Source organism: Aythya marila, assembly GCF_965140915.1.
Source record: "Aythya marila genome assembly, chromosome: 20".
NCBI classification, from domain to species: Eukaryota; Metazoa; Chordata; class Aves; order Anseriformes; family Anatidae; genus Aythya; species Aythya marila.
Genome location: NC_139061.1, coordinates 11,721,535 through 11,744,478, shown reverse-complemented (window position 1 = coordinate 11,744,478; position 22,944 = coordinate 11,721,535). Strand labels below are relative to the sequence as shown.

Here is a 22,944-nt window from a genome sequence, read left to right as displayed (position 1 = left end):
AGGGCTGCATCTACTCCCAAACACACAGGCTGGCTCAGTGTCAGGTTTACATAATGGGATTATGAGAAACAACACTGAAAGAGATCCTTAAGGGAATGAGAGAGAAACACAAACAAAAAGCTACCAGTGACATTCAGTCCTTACTGATTTTATCCAGAGGTTCAAAGGACCATCTAGCAGCTTCAAAAATCACCACAGTGAACCATATTCTGGCTCCACAGAGCTTTTCAGGTATAAAATGGGGCTGTAAGACCATTGCTTAAAGCCATTAAAAAAAAGTATTGTCTAAATCCTGAAAAAAAATAATATCTGCCTAGATTAAACAGCTAATTGCAGATGACTAGGAGCTAGTCAGACACAAATCATTCTCTCTCATTATTCCTATTCTTTCCTCCCCTGGTTTTCATACTAATCTTGCAGTCTGTTGGATCATTAATTCCCTGTAGGCAGTCTACCTTCAGTAACCTCCAGAGAGCTGGCCTGCTCCAGAAACAGCTCAGAAGAGGGACCATTCTCAATCCTCCCACTGGAGCACATCCTGCCTTACAGGCAGGCTCTTCCCACCTAGCCAGGCAGCTTTCCCAGCTCTTAGAAAGAAACAAAAAGGGTGTTCATGCAATGCCTCCTATGAGCCACATAGAAACAGCAAGGACATAGCCCAATGCAGTCTCAAGCTGCAGCAGTCACCAAGGCATTTTTACCTCCGTCACCTTCTCATACAGGCTGAAACCAGTAGCACCAGAATCACTGCCGCTACAGCCAGTGGAACCCACCCAGCTCCTTTGCTCCTGCACAGAGCTGTGGGCTCTTGCCTTCTCCTTGGCCACTAGGAAATTGCTTCGTCTTGGCCCCTTGAGCCACTGGGCACAACAACACCCTCTTGGGTATGAACCAAGTCTGTCATGGTGAAACCTTCCTCTTGTGTGTGCCTCTGACACAGCTAGATTGAAGATACAAATCCCCATTAAGGAACAATGAAGCAACGGACAGCACTGACTACAACCTTGATGCTGTGAGACCACATTCTGTTTTTTAAAGCTGGAATCTACAGCTAGATTTACACACATGTGGAAAAGTAGGAATTTGTTCGAAGGAAAGCTCATGTAGCTCATGAATTAGCTCTGAATTCAGAAATTCTTACACCCATGCTGATAATAATTGCTTTAAAAGTTATGTAAGTACAAAAACACCTTGGCAAATCAGGAAGCTGCTTAAGAGTATTTAAGAACAAAAATATTAAAAATCAGTCCTTGAAAAATATCTCTCAGCAGCAGTGACTGAGTTTAATCCATGAGAAGGGACATCTTCCTGATGAGAAAAGGTGAAAGGGAACAACCATGAAAGGAAGACATCATCTCCACTGAATGAGTGAAAGTAATTGTTAAACTTTGAATGTTAGGTTATATTTCCTTCTGTATAGAGTAATACCTACAACTTGAAATCCTGCTTTGCATTTATTTCAGTTGTGATCAACAAGGTTTTTCAGAAGACAGGTTCTGCCAGCCCAACCTCTGTTCCACATTAATATTACAATAGTGCTCAGGAGCACTAATGGTCAGATGCTTCCCTCCATGGGCTAGGAGTGTCAACTGAGGCACCCCTTTTTACCTACATGTTGCAAACTATCATGCAAGAGGTAACAGGCAGACACAAACACACAGGTGAAGTACATGGAAACAGATGACAAATGACCAGCTAGGACCACTGTCCTTCAGCCTGTTTCTTTTCTCTCAGACCAGACTACCATCCTAAAAAATAAGTTTAAAACCTAACCAATCTAGCACTCCAAGCGTGCTGCAAGAGATAACGTGGGGTCTTCTGAGGAAAAATATGCTTGAAAGTTATTATATACTTCAAGAATATGCCTTGAACAAATATACTGAAGCAGATCTTCTGTTTGACTGACAGTTGGCTAGCACATACATCATGAACATGGAACCCCTTTTGCTATTGGTGGTGAAGAAGTTTAAAAAAAAAAATCTAAAAAACAAAACAAACAAACAAAAAAACCACCTATTTTTCCTGGTGGGAAGAAAGCAGTCCAAAGAGAAAGAGGATGTGCAAAGTTAGCTTCCAAGAGTAACCCAGAGATAAAGCAAACCAAACAGAAGGCGCTCAGTTATGTTCTTACATTGACATTAATGGCAGTTGAATTAGGTCCAGCATTAACAGAAAAAAAGTAGTTCTTCAAAGCACTGGTAATGCAAACACCGTTGCCATAACTACCTCTCTCCCAGAAGCATGCCATTCTAATTTCTACAGTTAAATATTTACAAAGTAGATTGCGTATTTTCAGGAGTTGCAAGAACTGCTCATAGAATTTGAATGAGCACTTCATGGTCCTCACAGAGGGTTTCCAGAATCATCCCTGGCTGCCCACAACACCAGCTGGGAAATGACCACATCAACACCTTGGTGCACTCAGGGTCTGGCACTACCCTTGCACCAAACTGCTCTGATGTGCTTCTGCTGTCACTTACATCACTGAACCACTCTGTGAACTTTAGAACTACTTCAGCTATATGTGACTGCAGTAACTGACATTTAATGGAGTCATACAAACAGGTATATAACACCAAATTCTTCCGTCCTGTTTTGGTTTTGTCCATCTCACAGCTCAGGCACTGAAGAAACTTGCACATAAAGAATCAAGACAAAACAGGCCTGTGAAGATCCTACAGATCCATGGGGAAATTCTGTGCACTACCAGGTAGAAAAGCACATTTTGGATATCTAACCTGTTTCTAAAGACCTTCAGCAATGAGAAACAGCACAGGTTTGAAGAAAATCTGTTCTTCACTATCTATACCATTAAAATACATTTTGAATCTGAAACTGCTTATTGTACTTCCCCAGTACTTAGCTTAAAAAGCTATGGATTCAGATGCATGTCTGCTTTAAACAAGAGCCCAGTCAGTTAACATGGCTCACTAGATGCACAGTTAACACCTGCAATGGTATGAAGTTGCACATTTCAGCCCCATATATAGTCTCCATCAACCTGTGACAAGAATTATGCACATGTAAAATGTTTATTCAGCTTTTTCTGATTTGTCCCTTAGAAATAATGATATGCAGTCAATTTTATCAACATGAAGCCCTACAAAATTTTTCAGGGTAGAAACTTCCTAAATCGCCTAGTTCACATTTGTAAATAATGCAGCACAAAATCCATTAATTAAATTCTTAGGAAGGACCGAAGAGTATGAAATCAAGGTTCCTACCTAAGGCCTTTGCCCTCCACAGATCTCAACTTAAAGAAAGCACCCAAAAAACACAATCTCATCCACAATAAAAGCTCACTTTGGCATCAACAGTCAGAGGATATCACTCACAGCACCATGGGATTTAAGAGATAAAACATATTTACTTTGACAGACAGTCATGTTACATTGAGACGTATGGTAGTCTGACTCTTATAAAGCTGCCGTGTACTCCCTTGAACTTTGGGTGCTGACTATTCTAAATGGGTTCAGATGGAAGTTGTCTTAAATTAAAAAATATGCTCAGTCTTTGAAACAAGTGTTGTTTATTAAAAAATAAAATAACTTGACAATATTTTCACAAGCATACATGCAGATACAGACAGATACTACATCTTTACTATTTTGGTTTTAAAAATAGGCTGCTCTCTATAATCTTAGAAATAAAAAGGTAGTTTTAAATTAAATCACACATCAGCAAAGTCACACATCAGCAATAACATTTACATTATTACATTTTATATAAATTTCAAATGAACAAAACAGTAAAACAGGCGTCAAAAAAAAAGTTATTTTAAAAATATATGCTCAAATAAGAGGAAACAAAAATAATCTTAGAAGGTTAAAATTGTTCTCTAAGAGCTTGAACACTATTTCAGAAAATAAATTTATCAAAGGAAACAGATTGACATGTTGTTCTTTGCTGCAGGATTGAGCTCGTATTTCCCCAAAATAGTACCATAAATCTTACTCATTGCTAACTTCAGACATAACCCAAACTAGTACACTGATTATCTGAAACTAAAAAGTTAATTTAATATTGGAGAAATGACAATGGTTCATTTATTTTGTTATTCGTGATTTCAATGAGACTGTGAAAACTAAGGGCTGTGGGGCTGGATCACTAAATGCTGGATTTAGATAATACTTTAGGCTAATATAAGAAAAAAAAAATCTCTATCATGTGCTTCTCTTGAAAGGTTTCATTTGCCAGTGTATAATGTATTAGTGATATACTGAAACAACCATAAGTTTCAGAACTTAATTCAGAAGTTCATTGCAAGAGCCCAAGCAGGCTGTGCACAGCACAGTCATTCAGTAAGACTGTTAGACGGCAGCAGACGTTGCATCTGATAATGGGGCAGACTTGAAAGCACTTACTGTGCTGGCTGCAAAAATTCTGACGTGAACACAGCTTCTGCATAATCCTCACAAACATCCTGCAGCTCTGCTGCCACATCACATAGGGCTTCTTCTGTTAGTTCTTCTGCAAGACTGAGGGGGGAGAGGAAAAAAAAAAAAAAAGACTCAGAAGATCAGATTTCAAATTTCAGTCATTCATTCCATTGACATAAATGGTATTGAATATCTCTGATTTTAAAAGAACAATACTCTTTTTTTTCTTTCTACTGCTTAGCTTAGAAAGAGATTCCACTGCCACAGAAGTTACGTAGTGGTATGTGTTGTATAAGACAGTCTAAATTCTTTCCTCAGTCTTCTTCATAGCAAAGGATAAATACTTCAGGCTTAGAGGTGTTAACAGATCTCTGTTGCTTCCTTTTTCAAACTAACAGATACTAATCCTGCTTTGGGAGTACAACAAAATACTACTGTGCTTATCCAAAGGCCGTTGAAGTAAATAGAAAGCTTCTTACTGATTTTAGCTGCTACTGAATCAGGTATTATGGAGAGCAATAGAATTTCAGGAAAAGTGAGATTAGAAATTTCCATTTTCAGAGATCTCTGGACCACAGTTGATGTCACAGAAAGGAAAATTATTTTAGTGTAAGAATACAGTTATTTGCTGTTTTCTTGAAAACATATCTTCAGAGTTTTGCAAATATTCTAAAATATCATAAAGTTAGCATATCCGAGACCTTTTTAGCATAGTGTGGGCATATTTCTTTTAAACATTTTGTAATACTTATACAGAAAGATTTATAACGCCCTCTTGTGGTAAAAGTCAATGAAACATCTTGGATATCAGATTACATTTGTAGTTTGATTTCAAGTAACACGCATCATAGGCAAAAACAGTGGAATTCTGCTGTCAGAAGGAAAGATTCACTCCCATTTAATCCATCTGCCAGTCCCAAGAAAGAACTGGTCTTTCAACTATCCATGCTCAATAGATGATTTCTGAAATAAATAATACAAATTTAAAACAAATTTAAAACGATTTGTAGAAAAATCGCTCAAGAAATGTACAAGGAATGAAACCCAGTGATATCAGTTAGTTGCTGTACCTGTTATTGAACAACTGAAACACTTTTTCAACTGTGAATGCAAGGTGGCTATTCCATCTTTCACTGACATGTTTGCTTAACAAACACTGAATCAATGTGAAACATTTTTCTTTGCCAATAAATGAACTGCAATGTTGTTTATTGCTTCTTCACCTCTTCTATTTCTACTAAAAGATGGTAAACAACCTATGTCACTCTTCTCATAGTGAATTCCATGAAAGGGTCAAAATTTGAGGAAAAGGAAGCACTGAAATCTGCACTAAGGCCACTGGTGTCTTTAAGACTATTTATTGTTGTTCCATGAAACACTAACTTCGTAATCGCACACCACGAAGATTAAAGATTGCACAATTATTCCTAGTACTTTCTTTCTTTACAAAAAAGTTGATTTGGTTTTCCTTCAGTTTACCTGTTGATACTACTGACTTAATAAATGGACAAATGCAACTACCTCCTTCTATCTTCAGATAAAATATCATGGGTTCTGTGATACAATGAAAATGTCATGTTTAAGGCATTTGCAGAGTATGCTCACCAGCTAGATCTTTTACAAAGCCTCCCTACAGACTCATTCATGAATTCATTGTAGAAATGGATGAGGAAAGCTGAGTGAGAACAATTCTTCGCTGAGTTTTCTATAGCAATAGAATACCAACTTTTGCAAAATGAGGTCAAGTTAAAATTGACAATTTTCACTTCAACCAATTTAGACTTCCAAATGTAATTTACCTTGTATTTCACACAGTTGCTCTGGTGGTAACACCATACAAAGATGTGAAAAATAATCACCCCTCCAGGACATTCTTCTTCCACATCCTTTAATTTTCTCCAAGTACCTTAAAAATCCATGAACACCAAGTACCATTGGAAAAACAGTCCTTCTGGCTTTTAATGTGGAATTTAAATGGCCCCTTCCCCACTCCCTTCCTAAATAAGGATAGAAAAAACTGTTCATCAGCCTATACATTCACTTCCAAAATATGTGGATAGTTCACATACCTCTCAGCAATCTGCCATGGATTGAAACCACCTATTGCCTCATGAAAAATGAGCTTTAGGTGATGTTCATATCTGCTGTTATAATCCTTAATGCTTTGGAGCATATGCTTTGTAACAGGGAGAGAAATATAGCACTCCTTCTGTATAGAATTCTGGGTCAAGGGATTCAGAATATCATTTCCAGTCGGCAATTTCTCTTTTGGTTCTTTGTTTTCATCAATATCGCTGGAAATACAGAATAATCATTAAATCAGAACTAGATTTCCAATTATCTCTTTGAAAAATCAGAAAATCTCTTTAAATAGGAACCATAATTTCCTGTAATGAAAATGCTGTAAAGAAGATGCACAGCATAAATGCACCACAGTTTCTTTCATACAGGGCCAAATATTCTACTTACTTGTCATCAAAAAGTTTTTCAATTAAAACGTCTGTTTCTGGCTCTATGTGCTGGGTTAATTTGGTTATGTGAATTGGATGAGGAGATGTAGGTATTTTAGCTGTTAATGCACTTTTTTGATCTAGAAGGAAGAAAATAACATTAAGAACGTTTTATTTGGAAAAGGAAAAACTACAATTAATGCAATTAAGACTTCATAAAACTTTTCCTTACTTTATAAGCAAATCCTTCAGGTAAGTGAAGTACTGATGCTGACAACCCCCTAAAACGTAAACTTAAGACAGGATTTCCAAGAACTTGGTGTATTAAAGCTGAGCATTTTACAAATCCTACCTTTAATATAGTTTGTTGTATCAGTGGATACTACTAGAGAAGAGAGAAAATACCACTTGAAAACTAATGTAGGCTAATGAGCTTGGCAAGATATGGAAAATGATGCAACAAGATTTGGACCGTCATCATCGGCCTTATTGTGACACTTCTACCTGGTTTAAAACAATGCAGTTCCATTAAAGTTGGTATGTGATCAGAGCCTCAGCCTGGTAAATTGGTGTAGCTTCATTGTACTCAATCAAATAGTAGGATAAAGAACAAAGGTGTGGGGGACAAATAACAAGAAAAGTTGTCTTTATTAGCATGTCACTGTGGCAAACAATACTAAGATGTGCAGGTTTATGTATGGGAAATATCAGCTATAGTTTGGAATGATAGCTTTCACTAATGAACAACTTTCTTGCAACATTACAAAGGTCCCTCTCATTTAAAAAAAAAAAAAATCCGATGTAAAGTTAGGTGCTATTTTTAGTCTGAAGGACTTTAAATTCCTCTACTTATTTTCCATCCAATAAAAACAAGCAAGCAAAACATGATTAATGTTAACTGGAAGCATATGAGCTGTATTTTAATTTTTTAATGAATTAAATACTTATTGCTAAAACACATTGAATAATGAATTCTATTCAAAAAAAGAATTAAACTTGCAAGTATGCTGGCAAGACCTAAAAACAGTATCAGCATCACTTGAAAGGAATAAGGAAAGAGAAAAAACCTTCTAAGCTTAATTAAATAACTTAATATTACCTTCTGCATGCTACCTTTCAGACTAACCACTATATTAAAACTTAACTAACATTTACACTTGAACTTAAGTCATGTAAACTGATGATTTATTAAAGTACAGAAAAGAAAACAGGAGACACAAAAAGCCTAACAAGAAAAAGAGTGGTCTTAGGAGACCTCAAACTTAGAAAGTAAATTAACGTTCTTCTAGAGTAGAATCAAATAGCTCACAGATGAGTTGCAGTGTACATATTCAGTTATAGATTGTAGAATATCATCTCTGCTGCACTAAAATCACTACCTACAATTTGGTAGAAAAGAAAAGATCTAAGTTAAGGAACGACAAGTGCCTAGAAAGGGACAGCAACATTCAAACTTAACATGGTGATTGGTAGTATGTGTTAAAGATTCAGCCAACTTGCAGTAGCAGTATTTTGCATACAAATACAATCCCAACAAAGGCAAACAGAAAATGACAGGGAAAAAGAAGAGACCTCTCTTCTTTTAAATACTGATTTTAGAACTGTATTTCAGAAACACTGCTCTCAAAGGAGCACCTATAATCAAAAATTTGTCTGTATAGTGCTATTTGATCACACATAATCTAATAATTTTGATTTCAAAACATCTGAATTTAAAGTTACAGATTACAGGAAAAACAAGCTGCACTGAAAAAACACTTACCCATTTCCTGGGCCCAGGACTTTGAATCACTATACACAATCTGGGTGAATCTCCTGCATACAGCTGCCTGGTATCTCTGTTTTTGAAAAACACAGAAGTAATTAATCAACACATACTTAACAGTTCAGCTGTAGTAGTTATCACTCAATAGGAAAGCAGGTCACAGTCAAAGTAAGATTATTTCTCGCAGTTAATATAACACAGAAAAGGGGTGGAGGGGTGAAATCATATATAATAAATATTGTTCATTCAAAACGCCATACTAGAAGACTCAACAAGTTGCCAGTACCATAGCAGCTCCTCCCATTTCAGATCAACAGCACTTAAACAACCAGTGAGCCCTCATACCCTTCCTGTCTTACTGAAAGTGAATTCATATGTATGCTTAAGTGCCCCATTTAGACACTGCACAATGTAAACTTCATGCTTCCAATTTATAAACAGATCTATAGGAAAGATTTTACTGAACAAGAAATTGAGACTAGAACCAAAAATTCTGGAAATGCTTATTAAAGAAAAGTTAATAAAAATAATAAAAATAAGCAATGTATAAGAAAGATCAAAGCTAAATTACGAACTATATTTACATAGCAAGATGGATAATTAACTGCATTTATCTGACCTCCACATATCCCCCTGGAATACTTTTGATCACCACTAAGTTTTCTTTAGAAGCTTATGCTACTGCAATATTAGGATTACATAAAAAAAATAAATCACTGATGTTCACTTTCCAACTTGTGAGACAACCAATTACGTTATCACCATACTGATTCTGATTCTTCTACTCACATATGATGATTTAAGCCACAAGAGCTTTGTGGTTGTAAGCAAACTTAGGTCTACCAACTCTAAAGTTAGCAGTAAGACCATTAGGCCAAACGTCCTTCTATTCTTACACAATTTTTTGCTGAAGTGAAAATGTCTTCCAAGTCTTCCATTTCATACACAGATCCAGTCAAACCTTGCTTAATTTAAGAATGTAGATACTTAATGATATTACTAATTATGGTCAATAAACAAGAAATTGGAACTACTGAGACCAACCAAGAGATAAAAACTTACTTCAATTTCTTCCATTCTTTGCAACATTGTCTCTAGACTAGGACCGTCAGCGATGAGCTCCTCAGCCTGGAGTTTCTTCTGCTGCTCTGTATTCCAGAGTTCTTGAGCAGTATCTTTTAAAAGATCATCCAATACCTTCTCACTCAGGATATCTGCATTTGCTGCAACCTGCTAAAAAAGTTAAAATAAAATAAAATAAAAAATCACACAGCTGAGAGAAAGAGAGAAAGAGAGAGAGATTCAGGAAAAAAAAAGAATGTTTATATGTCTAACATTTCTTGTAGCAGCTTATGGTAATAATCTAAATGTCATTTCAACTTTTTCTTTTAATGAAAATCCGAATAATTTCCTGTATTTTTTTTTCCCCACTCACACAATAAGCCAAATCAATAGAGAGCTTGGTATGTTCCTAACAATAAAATAATTGAATACAGATAAAACTTGCTACATAACTTCATTCTTAAACTGGGGCATCACAGGTTCAGAAATCACCCAGGATTCAAGTAAAGTGAAGGCCCTTACTTACAAAACACTACACACACATTTAACTGAACATACATGAGAAGTCCCACAGCAGCTCCAGGAAGTAATGAGTACATATAGAGAAATACATAGCAGGTAAACCTAGGCCAAAGCTGTAGGTTTCAGTTGTGTACAACTTTACCAATTAGCCATGCTATGACGTCGCTATTCATGTACCTGTACTATTTTATATGAAAACATTTTTTCCCCCTCCACCAACAATTGATGTTGTTTTAAAGATGTATCTTATGCCAGTAGAAATGGCTACGTTCAAGAAATCATTGTTACTTTTTTGGATGTATTCTGCCACATGTCAAAGATAAAAATTCATCATAAATTTCAAACACCTTTACTCTATAACACACGGATAGAATAAGCCTTCTCAGCTGCAGGAGTTGAAAGATGGTTTACAAAAAAAGAATACTTCAGGTGACAGTTTGTTGCCAAGGAGAGATTGATCTACTAAAAAAACATAAATCTATTCATGATAATCAAGCTGTCTGTATTTTTAGTCATAAATACTACTATTCAAAATATATTTAGTCATTAAATATGGTATTATATAAATTATTAAAATAATCTTATCGAGCCCAGTCATGGATAGTGTAGAACTTCTTTGACCATTTACTACTTGACAGGAAACTATCAAAAAAAGATAAAAACAATTAATTCAGTTTTGCCAAACTTCGTTAAAATAACTTGAGACCCACACACTGAAATGGAAATACACTTGTCAAATGTCCAAAACCATAGTGACTACATAAATCATTTTAGATGTTTCTCCCCTAAACTGCTTACTTGCACTGTTTAAAAGAAATTTTGTATTGCCCCTTTACACATGTATCCTTCAAATACTACCATGAGCTTAAATGTCCTACCTGCGCCATATCCAACGGAGGTTCTATGCGTCTCTGTACTGCTTTCTCAATTTTGTCTACATACTGGGTTGGAGAAGCACCTTGTGACCTGCACACACACATGAAAAAAAGACAAAAAAAAAAAAAAACAGCTAAATGATGATGTCATTCTGAAACTTGGTATGAAAATAAACAAACATAAACAAACACATCAATCCACTTTTTTGTTAAGTGTGAAGATCGGAAATTTTTAATATTAGTAGGGGGAACTAGGGGAAAGCCATATCAGATCTGATACCATTTATTAACTTTTCAAAGCAAGTCATTACCTTAGCTTTTTTATTTTTTCCATTTCTCCTTTGCTGAGGTCAGTTAGAACCTTCATCCTTTTAGCATGGCTTGAAGCCAGAACTTCAAATCTTCAAAATCAAAACAATAATATACAGAAGTTTACAAAATGCATGTTCTGACAACTGGAGAATTAAGTCATCTGATTCTGGACATTAGGTTAGAAAATGCTGAAAAAATTCAGCAAGAAAAGTAATACTGACTTTAAGATGGTATAATTCTGGAAATTCATTTGAGAACAAGGGATCTTCTTTTCTGCCTCTGCTACTGGCAAACAGGCAACTTCGTGGCTGACCACAAATACTGCCTTGATAGACAAGCTCTTCATCTTACAATATACACTGTCCACTATAGATGCAACGTCTATCAATGAAGGGACATGAAATTGAACATGAAGGGGCATAGAAGTATTTAATCATCTGTAGCTCAGTTTAGCCATCACTAGAAGGACTCCATGAATCCTTTTTCACATGTTCCTTGCTACTTATGCTGCTAGGTCATTTTCTATATTTTTATACCACATGCAAATCAAGTGAACCAATCTCTAATGAAGGGAGTAGTCCCAAATGCTGGACAGGTTATACTGGGATTATAAGACTCCAAACCCTACAGAGAAGAGGAAGAGAGAAAGGAAAGTATCCCTCCATGGCCAAAAAAAGGCTCAAATTCCTCTGAGAAAGAAAAGAGAGGTAGGGGAAAAAAAAATAAATAAAAAAAAGAAGGCAACCTTCATCTCATTAAACTAAGGGGACTTCATAGTTCCACATGTAGGGATGTGAAATAACTTAATCATCTGCAACTCAGCTTAGCCTTCACTAGCCTGGCCTTGATTCAACCCTTGCCTAACTACACCAGGCACTGGCTATTTACCCTCAGAATCAAACCAGCTCTAAACAAGAAAAAAAAAAAAACATTCAGAAAAAATATTTAGTGTTTCCAACCGGAATATTCATGCCAACCTGAGAGCTTCTTTTTCCATGAGCCCTAGTCTTCTTTCTTCTGTCTTCCCTTTCTGCAAAGCTGAATGCTTATGAATGAGCTTCTTGGAACTTGCAGTCCTGGATATCCTGTAAGCAATGTCAATGGCGGGAAAACACTAATGGCAAAAAATACTATTTTCATAGCAAACATAATTATTGCACTAACCTTGGCCCAAATTATGCCCTTCAGACCATATTTAAGCTCTCAATGGGTAACTCTTCTGATCCTAATTGGCTGAATTAGAGGCATAAAACTAAGCCCGTGTAAATGTAATGGTGGAAACAAAGAGGAAGTCAATATGACATGTTTGGTAACATTCACACTGCATTTCTTCCTTAATCCTGCAAACAATCTTCCTCAGAGGTGTTGACAGAAGGATGTAGGATCTAGCTATTTCCAGGTGTTTTAATTGTTTCATTACCACATTATCTATTTTTATTTTTTATTTCTTAAAAGATCTTAGAAGGAAGAGGGCAAATGATAACAAATGTATTACTATGAGGAGACTTCCCTCCAGCATAAGAATTAATTAGAACAGCCTTTCACTAATAACTCAATACTAATAATTATTTCAGATAACTCCATCCAATAAAAAGATCACTTAAAAGACATGTTCAGCCAATGTTGATTGAGATTTTTTTCTCCTGATCTAGTTCTTTTAGCATTTATCCCTGAGCATTTTTCCACAGTGAAATAACCCTGAACACATTACTACAAATAATATGAAGTGTGCACATTAGAAATGCTTACTTTTCTGACAGCAGGATTGATAAGTCTGATGTACTACAGATCAGGTACATGCCTAAAACAAAAATAAAGCCCCTAAAAACTTTCTTGTAGTGGTGCCATTTACAAAAGGCTTAACAGGCTATATATATTCTCTGATTAGTAACACATTTTGATATGATCACATTACTCCCCACACAGAAGGCACTACTAGGAACTATTCATTTAGATGAATAATTAATTTCATGACACTTTAAGGAACATACTGCTGTTACTTTTACCTCTGTTAGTTTGAATTCAAATTAGCTTATGAGCTTGAAAAACATTATGGCAGGACCAAAAGATACAAACAGCGTAACAACATATTCTTTTAGAGGAGAACTAACCTAAGCAGAGCCAGACCACAAGCACTAACATGGCATATGAACATCCATTCTGCATGCTATGTACACTGTCAGTGCACAGCACAGTTGCCTACAGTTTTAGCCTATGACTCCCAGACAATACCGGGACGTAATCCAGGAAAAAGCATAAGGCAATGGCTTTTTCCAGGCTGTATGAATAAGGCCACTTTATGCTGAGTGAGAAAAGAATACAACTATCTGGTTGTGAGATATACTATGCCACTTGTCTTCATGGTCTGAGAGCCAGACCCAATCTATCCTATTTACTGGTACACATACAGCAACATTTCCACAGAAAAGTAAGGTAAACACTAGACTGTGGACATACCGTTTCAGTGAAGCAGGTGGAGATGTAGGGTTTGGAGGCACCCAGGGCGTTCTGCTCTCCTTAACAAGTCGTTTATTCTCTTTTAGCTGAAAAGCTATAGTTGTATCTTGAAATTGGGCATGCTTTCCTTGAGGCTGTACCTGCCTAGGTTTTTGAGGTTTAAGCGTTCCCTTAAAATTAACATAATCATATTAAAAACATGCATCTTCTGTTGTTCACTTTTGAAAATATTTTGTATTCTGCTTCAGAATTTGTCTTGAAATCAGGTATGCTGGCTTTATTGCATAGTCAACATATGTAGAGGTTTTACAACTGATTTAAAGGGAAGTACAACTATGCCCAAACAGAACGTGCTTAATTCTGCAAATACAATTTTTGCAAGTAGCTCTAATTTCTCATTGATACTTTTCATGGGGAAAAGCTTCTGTGGACTTTTTCATAATTAGACTCTATGTTAACTCTGAGTAAATGCAAACAGATTTCCAAAGCAACATTCCTCTCAGCAACAAAACTCTAATATTGCCATATCTGCATTTGTGGCAAAGACATTCAGACTAGTCCCTTCAGTATGAATTATTGAAACGTTTAACCTTCCTGCTCACAGTTCTCACTGATATGGCAAGCAGTAAAATAGTTACATATGCATAAATCCATGTTACTAATACCAGAACTGATTTTTCAAGCTAAAGGTGATATTTAGAGGAAGAAAAAAAAATAAAAATGAACTATTCACAAAATTTAGCATTTGAAAATAGTTTTTAAACAACTCATTTGTTTGCAACACAGAAGCCTCCTGCTGACTGGAGGAAAGATTTATCAGAAACCAGAATTTGTCTTGCATAGTTTTATAATTTCTATAATCAATGAAAAAAATCTGCCTAAATTATATCTTCCAAATGTTAGCACAGCACTACCATGGAAGGCATCAGAGGATGACTAATAAGGGGAAAATACTGCATCTTTAATTCCAAGTTGAAAAATAACCATGTTAATTTCAAAAATGAAACTAGCTTTGAGCAAATATTTTTCCTTGTTCATTCTGTTCCTCATTGTTCCTAGTTGTACAGTGCATTTTTAATGAGCAATAACATTGCATTCAAAAAACATTTGATAAAATAAAAACACCAGAAATAATACAGGCAAATGACAGAATTTATCTCTCTATGTCTCTGAGCTCAGAATAAAAAAAAAAATTAGGAAGTACAAAGCTTGACCATGCCTTACAATAAATAACAAATCCCAGGGGACAAGTTGAAGAAAGCATAAAATTCTTTTATCACTTCCATACCTGTGATTTTACAGGTAATATCAGTTCTTTCTTTTTCAAAGGGCCACTTTCAAGGATGAGATCCTTTTTTACAGCTCTAGATCTCGACTGTGAATCTATACTTCCTTTCAAAATGGCATTTCTCTCTGGAGTAGGTAGATCATTTTCTTCTTGGAATTTATTGTGCAATATATGAAAATGACTGTTCATCTTCTGAACTGCTGAAATATTTGTAACACGTTGAAGTTTATCTGTATCAAAAATAAAAAAGAAACTTTCAACTGTAAGTTCAATGGGGCAAGAATCATGTTTACATCTACATCTGACATTTCTGTTGTGCTAGGTATACCAATCACAAAATTTAAAGCTTTACGATAATTCAAAAAAATCAAAATTAAAAACAAACAAGTGTTTTTTTTTTTGTTTGTTTGTACTTCCTGCCAACTATTAAGTAAACCAGCTTATTACACTGTTTCATTGAACAGGAAATTTTGCTTTGTGTTTGTGTATATTATGTATACATGAAAATATACACACATTCTCTAGGTATATATACACAAATGCAGTCATTTGAAAGCCTTTGAACAGTCATTGCTATATAAGGTCTAGGCAACGATTTTAAAAACAAACAAACAAACATACATATTTTTGGCCACAACATACATGAAAACCAAAAAATGCTTCTCAATATACTCTCTCTCTGGACTGCCAAAAACAATTCATGTCATAGTAGGCTTCTCCCCCTAACTTTAGTCTTCTAGTAAAAAGCAGCATAATGTATTTGAAAGACACCCCATATAAGAATGATTACAGAATCATCTAGGTTGGAAGAGACCTCCAAGATCACTTAGTCCAACCTCTGACCTAACACTAACAAGTCCTCCACTAAACTATATCACATCAGATCAATTACAGAGGTTACATAATAATGTAGTAATCTATAATGGTTTTCATGAGGTGGCAAAATATGGCAGTTAGTAACCTTATTTCAAAAGATGGCGAGAAATAATAAAGCTCATTTAATATCATATGAGGTAAATGAACAATAAAGGAAACCAATTCCCAAAGGTTGCACGGCAATCTAGTAGTGAAAAACAAAGACTTCTATCAGTGAAAAACAAAGACAACTATCAATGTGTCTCTAAGTACTGAAAGTTTGACTACAGTGCAGATGGGATGAATGCATTGTCAAGAACAAAATAAAGCCATGCCTCTCAAAACCCCTCAAAGGTAGAGAAACTGCACAAACTAATGAAACTCTGAGGCAAAGCTTCAATATGCTATTCATTGTTAAAAGTCCGATAAACAATGATAGTTTTGTTGGAGACTTGCTTACAGTCAATAACTCCGCATTTCAAAAATATTTATACAGTCTTTTCCACATAGGCATTTGGATACATTCTTTATGCACCATTAAAGTGAATTTCTAAACTGTCATTTAGGTATACACTGAAGAAAAGCAATCCAAGAATAGCCCACTGTAAAACAAATGGACATAATAAGAATACGAAGATGATATAATTAGAAAGAGGCATATAAACCTGCAGGCCCATCATCTCATGGGAACTGCTGAAAAAAATGTCTAACAAGGCTATGTGTGTCTGATGACTACATATGGGCTGTTATGCACGTCTGTCCAGCAGTATGTAACATACTACAAAATTGAACTCCAGATGGTAAGTTTACTGATAAAGTGTATTTAAAAATAAAATATAAGCCAATCAAGAGACCTCTGGCAGCTGGAAATTTTCTAGGTTCTTGTCCATGCTTTTCCTTTAAGATGAGAGACTTTTTTCCTCCTTTTGGAGATGTCAGCTGCTTTCTGCCTGGAGATGTCTCAGTGTTCACTGGAAATTTGTGCTGAGATGCTGTAAGACATTTCTTTGATTTTTTGGCTGCTTGTTTCTTTTCCAGCAATGAATCCAGATCCTGCATGAAATATTTATAATTTTAATTACTCTCTCAGTAAACCCTATGAGATAATGAAGAATGATAAGAAGCAAATTAAAGAGAATCTAAATAATTGGAACTTTTTGGTGTGGCTTTGTTTTTGTTTGTTTGTTTTCTTGTTGGTGGTTTTATTTTATTTTATTTTTTTTTGTAGTGCCTATACTTGATAGCTTGATCATGCAGAAGCATCTTTGTGTAACATGGAAAAGGTGTGCTTTTTTTTTTTAATTTACAGAAAACTCCAGCAAATTATCTGTTTACAGCATATTCAAAAAGAAACAGACACAAAGCCTACAGATGGTAAGAACACCCACATGAAAAGGATAAGACAGACAAACACTTTTTCCAATGACAAGTCCAATCTTAATTCTACCTCCCTTCCTTTTCCAAGGTAATTTTCACTCGCTGTTAATGTGCTAATAAGCAGTTCAAAGCAAAAATAACAACACAGCTCTTACAGTTAGAACAATATTTTAAGTTAAATAAAATATCTTGTGGCTATTGTATCAGCTATTTTCATTCAAATGACTTAAATACTGCTTTCATAATAGTTCAGGTTATGTAGGTTCTTACTTAAAAAATCCTGGTAGTTAGAAACTGCATCAGGAAATGTGAATCTGAACTTTTCTATTATACCAACATGTTTTAAAACATCAGATATTACCAAAACTCATTTGAAGGGCACAGAGCTTCAATATCTCTTGTAGGTACAATTTTATCTTCTGCCTAGATAAGTCTGCAGCCATGACTGCATGAGGCAGAGCCTCTACTAATCCTAAAGCATGCATTGCAAAACAATCGACACATAATGTACAGCAATACATCAAATGCAATTCTTTCAATCCTGAAAATAGCAAATGAATCAGAAATTGCTGTTCTGTTAGCACTATCACTACCAGTTTTGATTCTACCAGGACAGCCAATAAAAGGTAGGAAAAGCATCAACATGAACTACCACAGGTAGCTTCCATGAATAGGATGCAACTTTATTTAGACCACCGCTATTTTATGAACATTAGCAACATGCTAATATATTAGGAAAATGGCCTTTAAATAAATAACTAAATAAATAGATATTCTGCAATTTCATGAAGACACGATACAGCTTACACAGTCTTTTATTTCACTATTTCTCTTCTTCCTTAGCAGAAACAAAATGCTTATTCATACCTCAATTTGCAGCAAAATATCTATGATAATGTCAGAAACTGAAGAATCCACTTCTAGTTTGGCAGAACAAAGAGACAGCTGTCGAATGAGACTGCCCAGTTCCTTGTAGTGGGTAGGAATAAGTTGCTCTGTTTGATCAGTAAACTGATTGGCAAATGCCTGCAAGGCTCGTATAGCTCCTCTGTGTGCTGCTGCCAATCTGGATACTGCTTGAGACTGAAAAAATGAAAAATAAATGCTTTAATAACTATAATCTCTATGAATATGGACATAGAAACACTCAAGACTTCGGATACTTCTTATGGAGATGAGGCCATTTTTGAAACAGAACAAAACAGGCGTTTATACAACCTACTAAAGGTGCTACACAGCAGTCTACATATCAAGAATCATGCTAGTGTCAGCTAAAATAGCATGGCTGTAACACTTCATGTTGTTTCTACTATTCCATGCCTAGAGAGTCATAGGCTTGGACCCAATGTAAAACAGCATGATTGTAGAACATTCTACCTCCCCAGAATTTGTGTTAATGAAAAAAATACAGGTGATGGAAAAGCATGAGAGAATAATTGGACAATACTCGCCAAACAGTAGGAATGATCGCAGCACTATCTTTCTGAAAGATAACGGATAGGCAAGAAAATCAGAAAAGATGGCAGATAAGAATGAGTAACATGAACAGGAAGTCAAAAATAATAGTCAAGAGTAGAACACAGTGTTACTCAGAAAAGGAAACAGAATGAGGGAGGAATTAGAAGCAACATTAAAGCACAAGACCAACAGCCTTCTCTACAGTCTACTGCAGGCAGGCAAGAACTGAGTAGAAGAGGGAAGCAGCAAAGACAGCGTGAAACCAAGTTAGCCATATCTTTTCAAGAATAAGATGAAAGGTGCCAAGCACAAGGAAAACCTTCCTTCTAGAGAGAATTCAGATGTACCTTAGACAAGGTGACATTTGGCAAACTGAATTAACTAAGTTTTCTGTCAGTGAGTGACTGACAGCCTAAAGGATAATTCCATCTTACCTTTTTAGTGTGTTTGATTTCATGAGGACTCAGTTTCTCTAAATCATCCTGAATTTCTTTTACCTGTTTATCAAGAAAGGAGGGGGAGTGGGGAAAGTCAGTTAGAATTAGTTCTATGTCTATAAATGAACAATAAATCTTCACTGTAACATCCGAGTTAAAGTCCGTATTTTCCAAAACCTCTTATCTCTAACCCGTCACAAGAAATTAGTCACCATTTCAGATCCAAACTAAAATGCCATGGAAATTCAGACATATCCTGATCAAGTTCTCTTGCTTCAGTTCATTTCTGTCAAACTCATCATAATAAACATACCAGTTTGAAATGCTGGTTGTACCTGTTGTTGGAGTACATACAGCATCCGAGCTGACCGTGAAGCTTGTTTCTGTCTTCGAGTGCAAACCTGTTGCTCTTCATCATGATCTAAAATTTCTTCAACTCTCTCTAAAAAGCATGAAATGTAAAGTTGTATATCTTAATTTAACCTGTGAAAACCCTGCTTAAGCCAAACGAATGAGCATAGCTTAGCAATAAGCCTCTTCCATGAAGGGCTCCCCTGAGCAGTAATGCAAGCTAGTCACTTTAACAGTACATCATGTATCTACTTAGCATTTGACTAAATATTCTCATACAATATAGCTTCTGATATAGTTTAGAAAATAACTCATGACTCCTTAATTTTATGACAAACTTGCACATACAACACTCAGAGTTAGGAACAGCTAAACCACCAGACAGTTATTATAAAGGGACCAATACAATGTGTAGTGGAGTCTGGGTGGAATGGAGTTAGTTTTCTTCTTAGGAACATGTATGGTGCCATTTTGGATTGACTAAAACAGTGCTGATAACACAACAGTGTTTTGGCTGTTGCTGAGGAACACTAGTACAGTGCCAAAGCTTTCTCTTTTTCCCAATTCTGACCACAAGTTAGTAAGCTGAGTGCAAGAAGTTTGGAGGGGACACAGCTGGAACAGCTGAACCAAACTGACCAAAGGGGATATGCTGTGCCATATAATGTCATGCTCAGCAATTTAAAAAAAAAAAAAAAAAAAAAAGCTGCTTTGGTGGAAACATTTTTTTTTCCTTTTCTTCTTCATTTTTCCTTTTTCCTTTACTTACTAAATTACCTTTACCTCAATGCATGAATTTTCTTACTTTTCCTCCTCCAGTTCTCTCCCCTGTCCTGCTGGAGGAGGGAATGCGCATAAACAACTGTGTGGTGTTTTGCTGCTAACTGGGGTTACCTCACAACACAGTGTCAGAAAGGATACTAATCACGATACTGCACAGTTATAAATCAGGTGAGTCAGACTTGTGAAATGGCATGTTATCAACTGCTGGCCCATTTCTTATCACTGCTCAAGACATAGTTAATTATGATACTGTTTTTTGCAGTCTGAAGATCTAGCCAATAGATCTACAGCAAAATCTTTCACACAACTTATTAAATAGCCTATACTGTCATTGTAGGTTGGACTGGAACTCACTACAAACACTCAGATACATTAAACCTTATTATTGCCTAAGCTGGCTAGCCATTCTAGCTTTTTTCTATTTAAAGTACATGTATATCTCAAAAATTCCAAACTAAATACAGATTCTAATCCAAGCCAATAAACAAACGAAAAAAAAAAAGAGAGAGAAAGAAGAACAAATTAACCAACCAACTATTATATATTTATATAAAATAATTACTCTTCAGTCTTACACCTTTTTTAATTAGTTCTTCTATTTTCTGGATACAACTTCTCAATTCCTTTTGTAGCCGTTGGATTTCCTGCCTACTTTTATCTTCTTTTTTGTTAACATTTGGCTTGGTGTCTGGTCTCATGTTATGGGTGGGTGAAGAGCCCAGAACAGCTGGTGTTAGTCTTCCCTCACTTGGTGTGTAGAGATAAACTTTTGCACCAGAACTGGTAGTCTCCACACGGGAAGGCTGACCAAGTTTCCCTTGATATTTCAACTCAGTTTGAGACTTCAGCACATTTTTCTTTTCTGGACTTTCAAATACTTTATTCTTCTGCTGCTGTGACTTCTGAGTCAACAATGATTCACTGACAGCATCTCCTAATACTTTCTGTTTCATTTGCTCTTCAAGATGTTTTCGTTTCATGTCCCTTTTGGCTAGCTGAATGGCCTGTTTTAGTCTCTCTTCAGATATTATTGAAAACTTGCCAGAGCTTTTGATGCTGGAGTTGTCAATTCCAGATAGATTTCTCTGATCATTGGATGGCTTCAGTTTTTCTATTATAATTGGACAGGGGTTAGAGAATCTGAGAGCCAAGTTCTCTGGAACTGCAGGAACATTTCTGTTAAACTGGAGCTGTTGCAAAGCGTAAACAGAAACTGATGTTAGGGAGAACACTCTACATTGGTGATGCATCTCTAGAGTACAACAGTAAGGAAAACAAATCTTCATTCATATTAGAATACATTCTGTCATGATGGTACTTCAACACATGAAAGGAGCCCCTCCACTCAGATAAATGCCAGTGTTCAAAATTATTTTGAATTAAGCACATAGATCTTGTAAATAACATTATGTACTTATCTGCACCCTAGTATGGGCACCCACAAGGAAAAGTCTGCTCCAAAATGACTGGGTAACAGACAATGTCATTATAAAGATCTTAAAGAGTTCTGACAATGAAATTAATGTTACAGCAATTAAAATTAATAATAGAAATTGCTCTTATTATATCATAGTGATTTAAGTCAGCCATTATTAAACTTACAAATTATGAAGGAGGTGTTCAGAGAAGAAGAAATGGAAAATTAAACTACAGTAACAGAATAAAGTTTCTAGGTTCTGTTGTCATGTGGTAAAGTAAAGGCTAAGGCAGGTAAATAATATTTAAAGGCATAATTTCTGTTCTATACAGAAGAAAAGTGTCATGATCATGTATGACAGCGTCACAAAAGCAAGTATGAAGATCTGAGTCACTCCTGTCTCAGGAAGTGTGTCATGATTATCTTTTTTGTAATGATCACAAATTAAAAGCAGTTCAGCATTGCTGCAAAAGTCAAACAATACCTGGGTTTGGAAAGTCTTTCCTTCATTCCTGTATAACTGGGTAGTGGATGCAAATGGAGCACCCGACAAAGATGGCTTGCTTGGTCCCATCACATTGACTTGATACTGAAAACTGAGTTATTTATTTTCTGCTTACAATTACAGTTATGAGGATAACTGTAATTGTAGACAAACTATATGTTATTTCTGCTTCTTGAAGGGAATCCCGGGTACAATGTGAGCAAGAGAACCAATCTGAGGAGACACAGAGAAACAATAAATATCTTATGTGCATTTATACAGGTGGTACACAGAATAGGAAGAATATTCCTACTGTTTAATGTGAAACTTACAGTTTATATCCTTCTTTACACACACCCAGGGAGAGCTGAGGAGCACCTTCGCAGGCTCTGAGGCCCACACTATGATTCATAAGAACACTGCAGAACTTGTATAGCTATTACTTACCCTAAAAGGAAATATTGTACTGCAAAGGTATGAAAACCGACCAGCAAGATAGAATACGGCATTGGTCATGAACGGCGGAACGCGGAGAGCTGCCCCAGCCCACCAGACACGGCCCGCAGCGGCCCGCTCCCTCCGGCGCGCCCTCACCTCACGGCACAGCCGCGGGGCGGGCGGGCGAGACCAGCACCGGCGGGAAGCCCCGCGACGCCCCGTCCGCCTCGGCTG

General features: G+C 36.2%; 1 protein-coding gene across 2 annotated transcripts; it reads right to left on the bottom strand.

Annotated features, from left to right (window-relative positions):
• Window positions 1-3,572: 3,572 nt before the first annotated feature.
• KIAA0753 lies at window positions 3,573-22,912 on the bottom strand. 2 transcript variants are annotated; one of them, XM_082776261.1, is made up of 18 exons: window positions 22,720-22,912; window positions 22,273-22,506; window positions 20,949-21,561; window positions 19,573-19,679; window positions 19,235-19,297; window positions 18,210-18,425; window positions 16,820-17,018; window positions 15,111-15,340; window positions 13,823-13,992; window positions 12,343-12,450; window positions 11,365-11,454; window positions 11,057-11,144; window positions 9,657-9,827; window positions 8,592-8,667; window positions 6,849-6,969; window positions 6,449-6,673; window positions 6,179-6,285; window positions 3,573-4,478 (listed from the first exon to the last, which is right to left on the bottom strand). In XM_082776261.1, exons 2-18 carry the CDS (start codon window positions 22,360-22,362, stop codon window positions 4,462-4,464), a joined length of 2,691 nt encoding a protein of 896 aa, XP_082632387.1. In that variant the 5' UTR covers window positions 22,363-22,506; window positions 22,720-22,912; the 3' UTR covers window positions 3,573-4,461. The 2 variants fall into 2 exon arrangements, with proteins under 2 accessions (XP_082632387.1, XP_082632388.1); XM_082776262.1 differs by lacking the exon at window positions 6,179-6,285.
• Window positions 22,913-22,944: the final 32 nt, after the last annotated feature.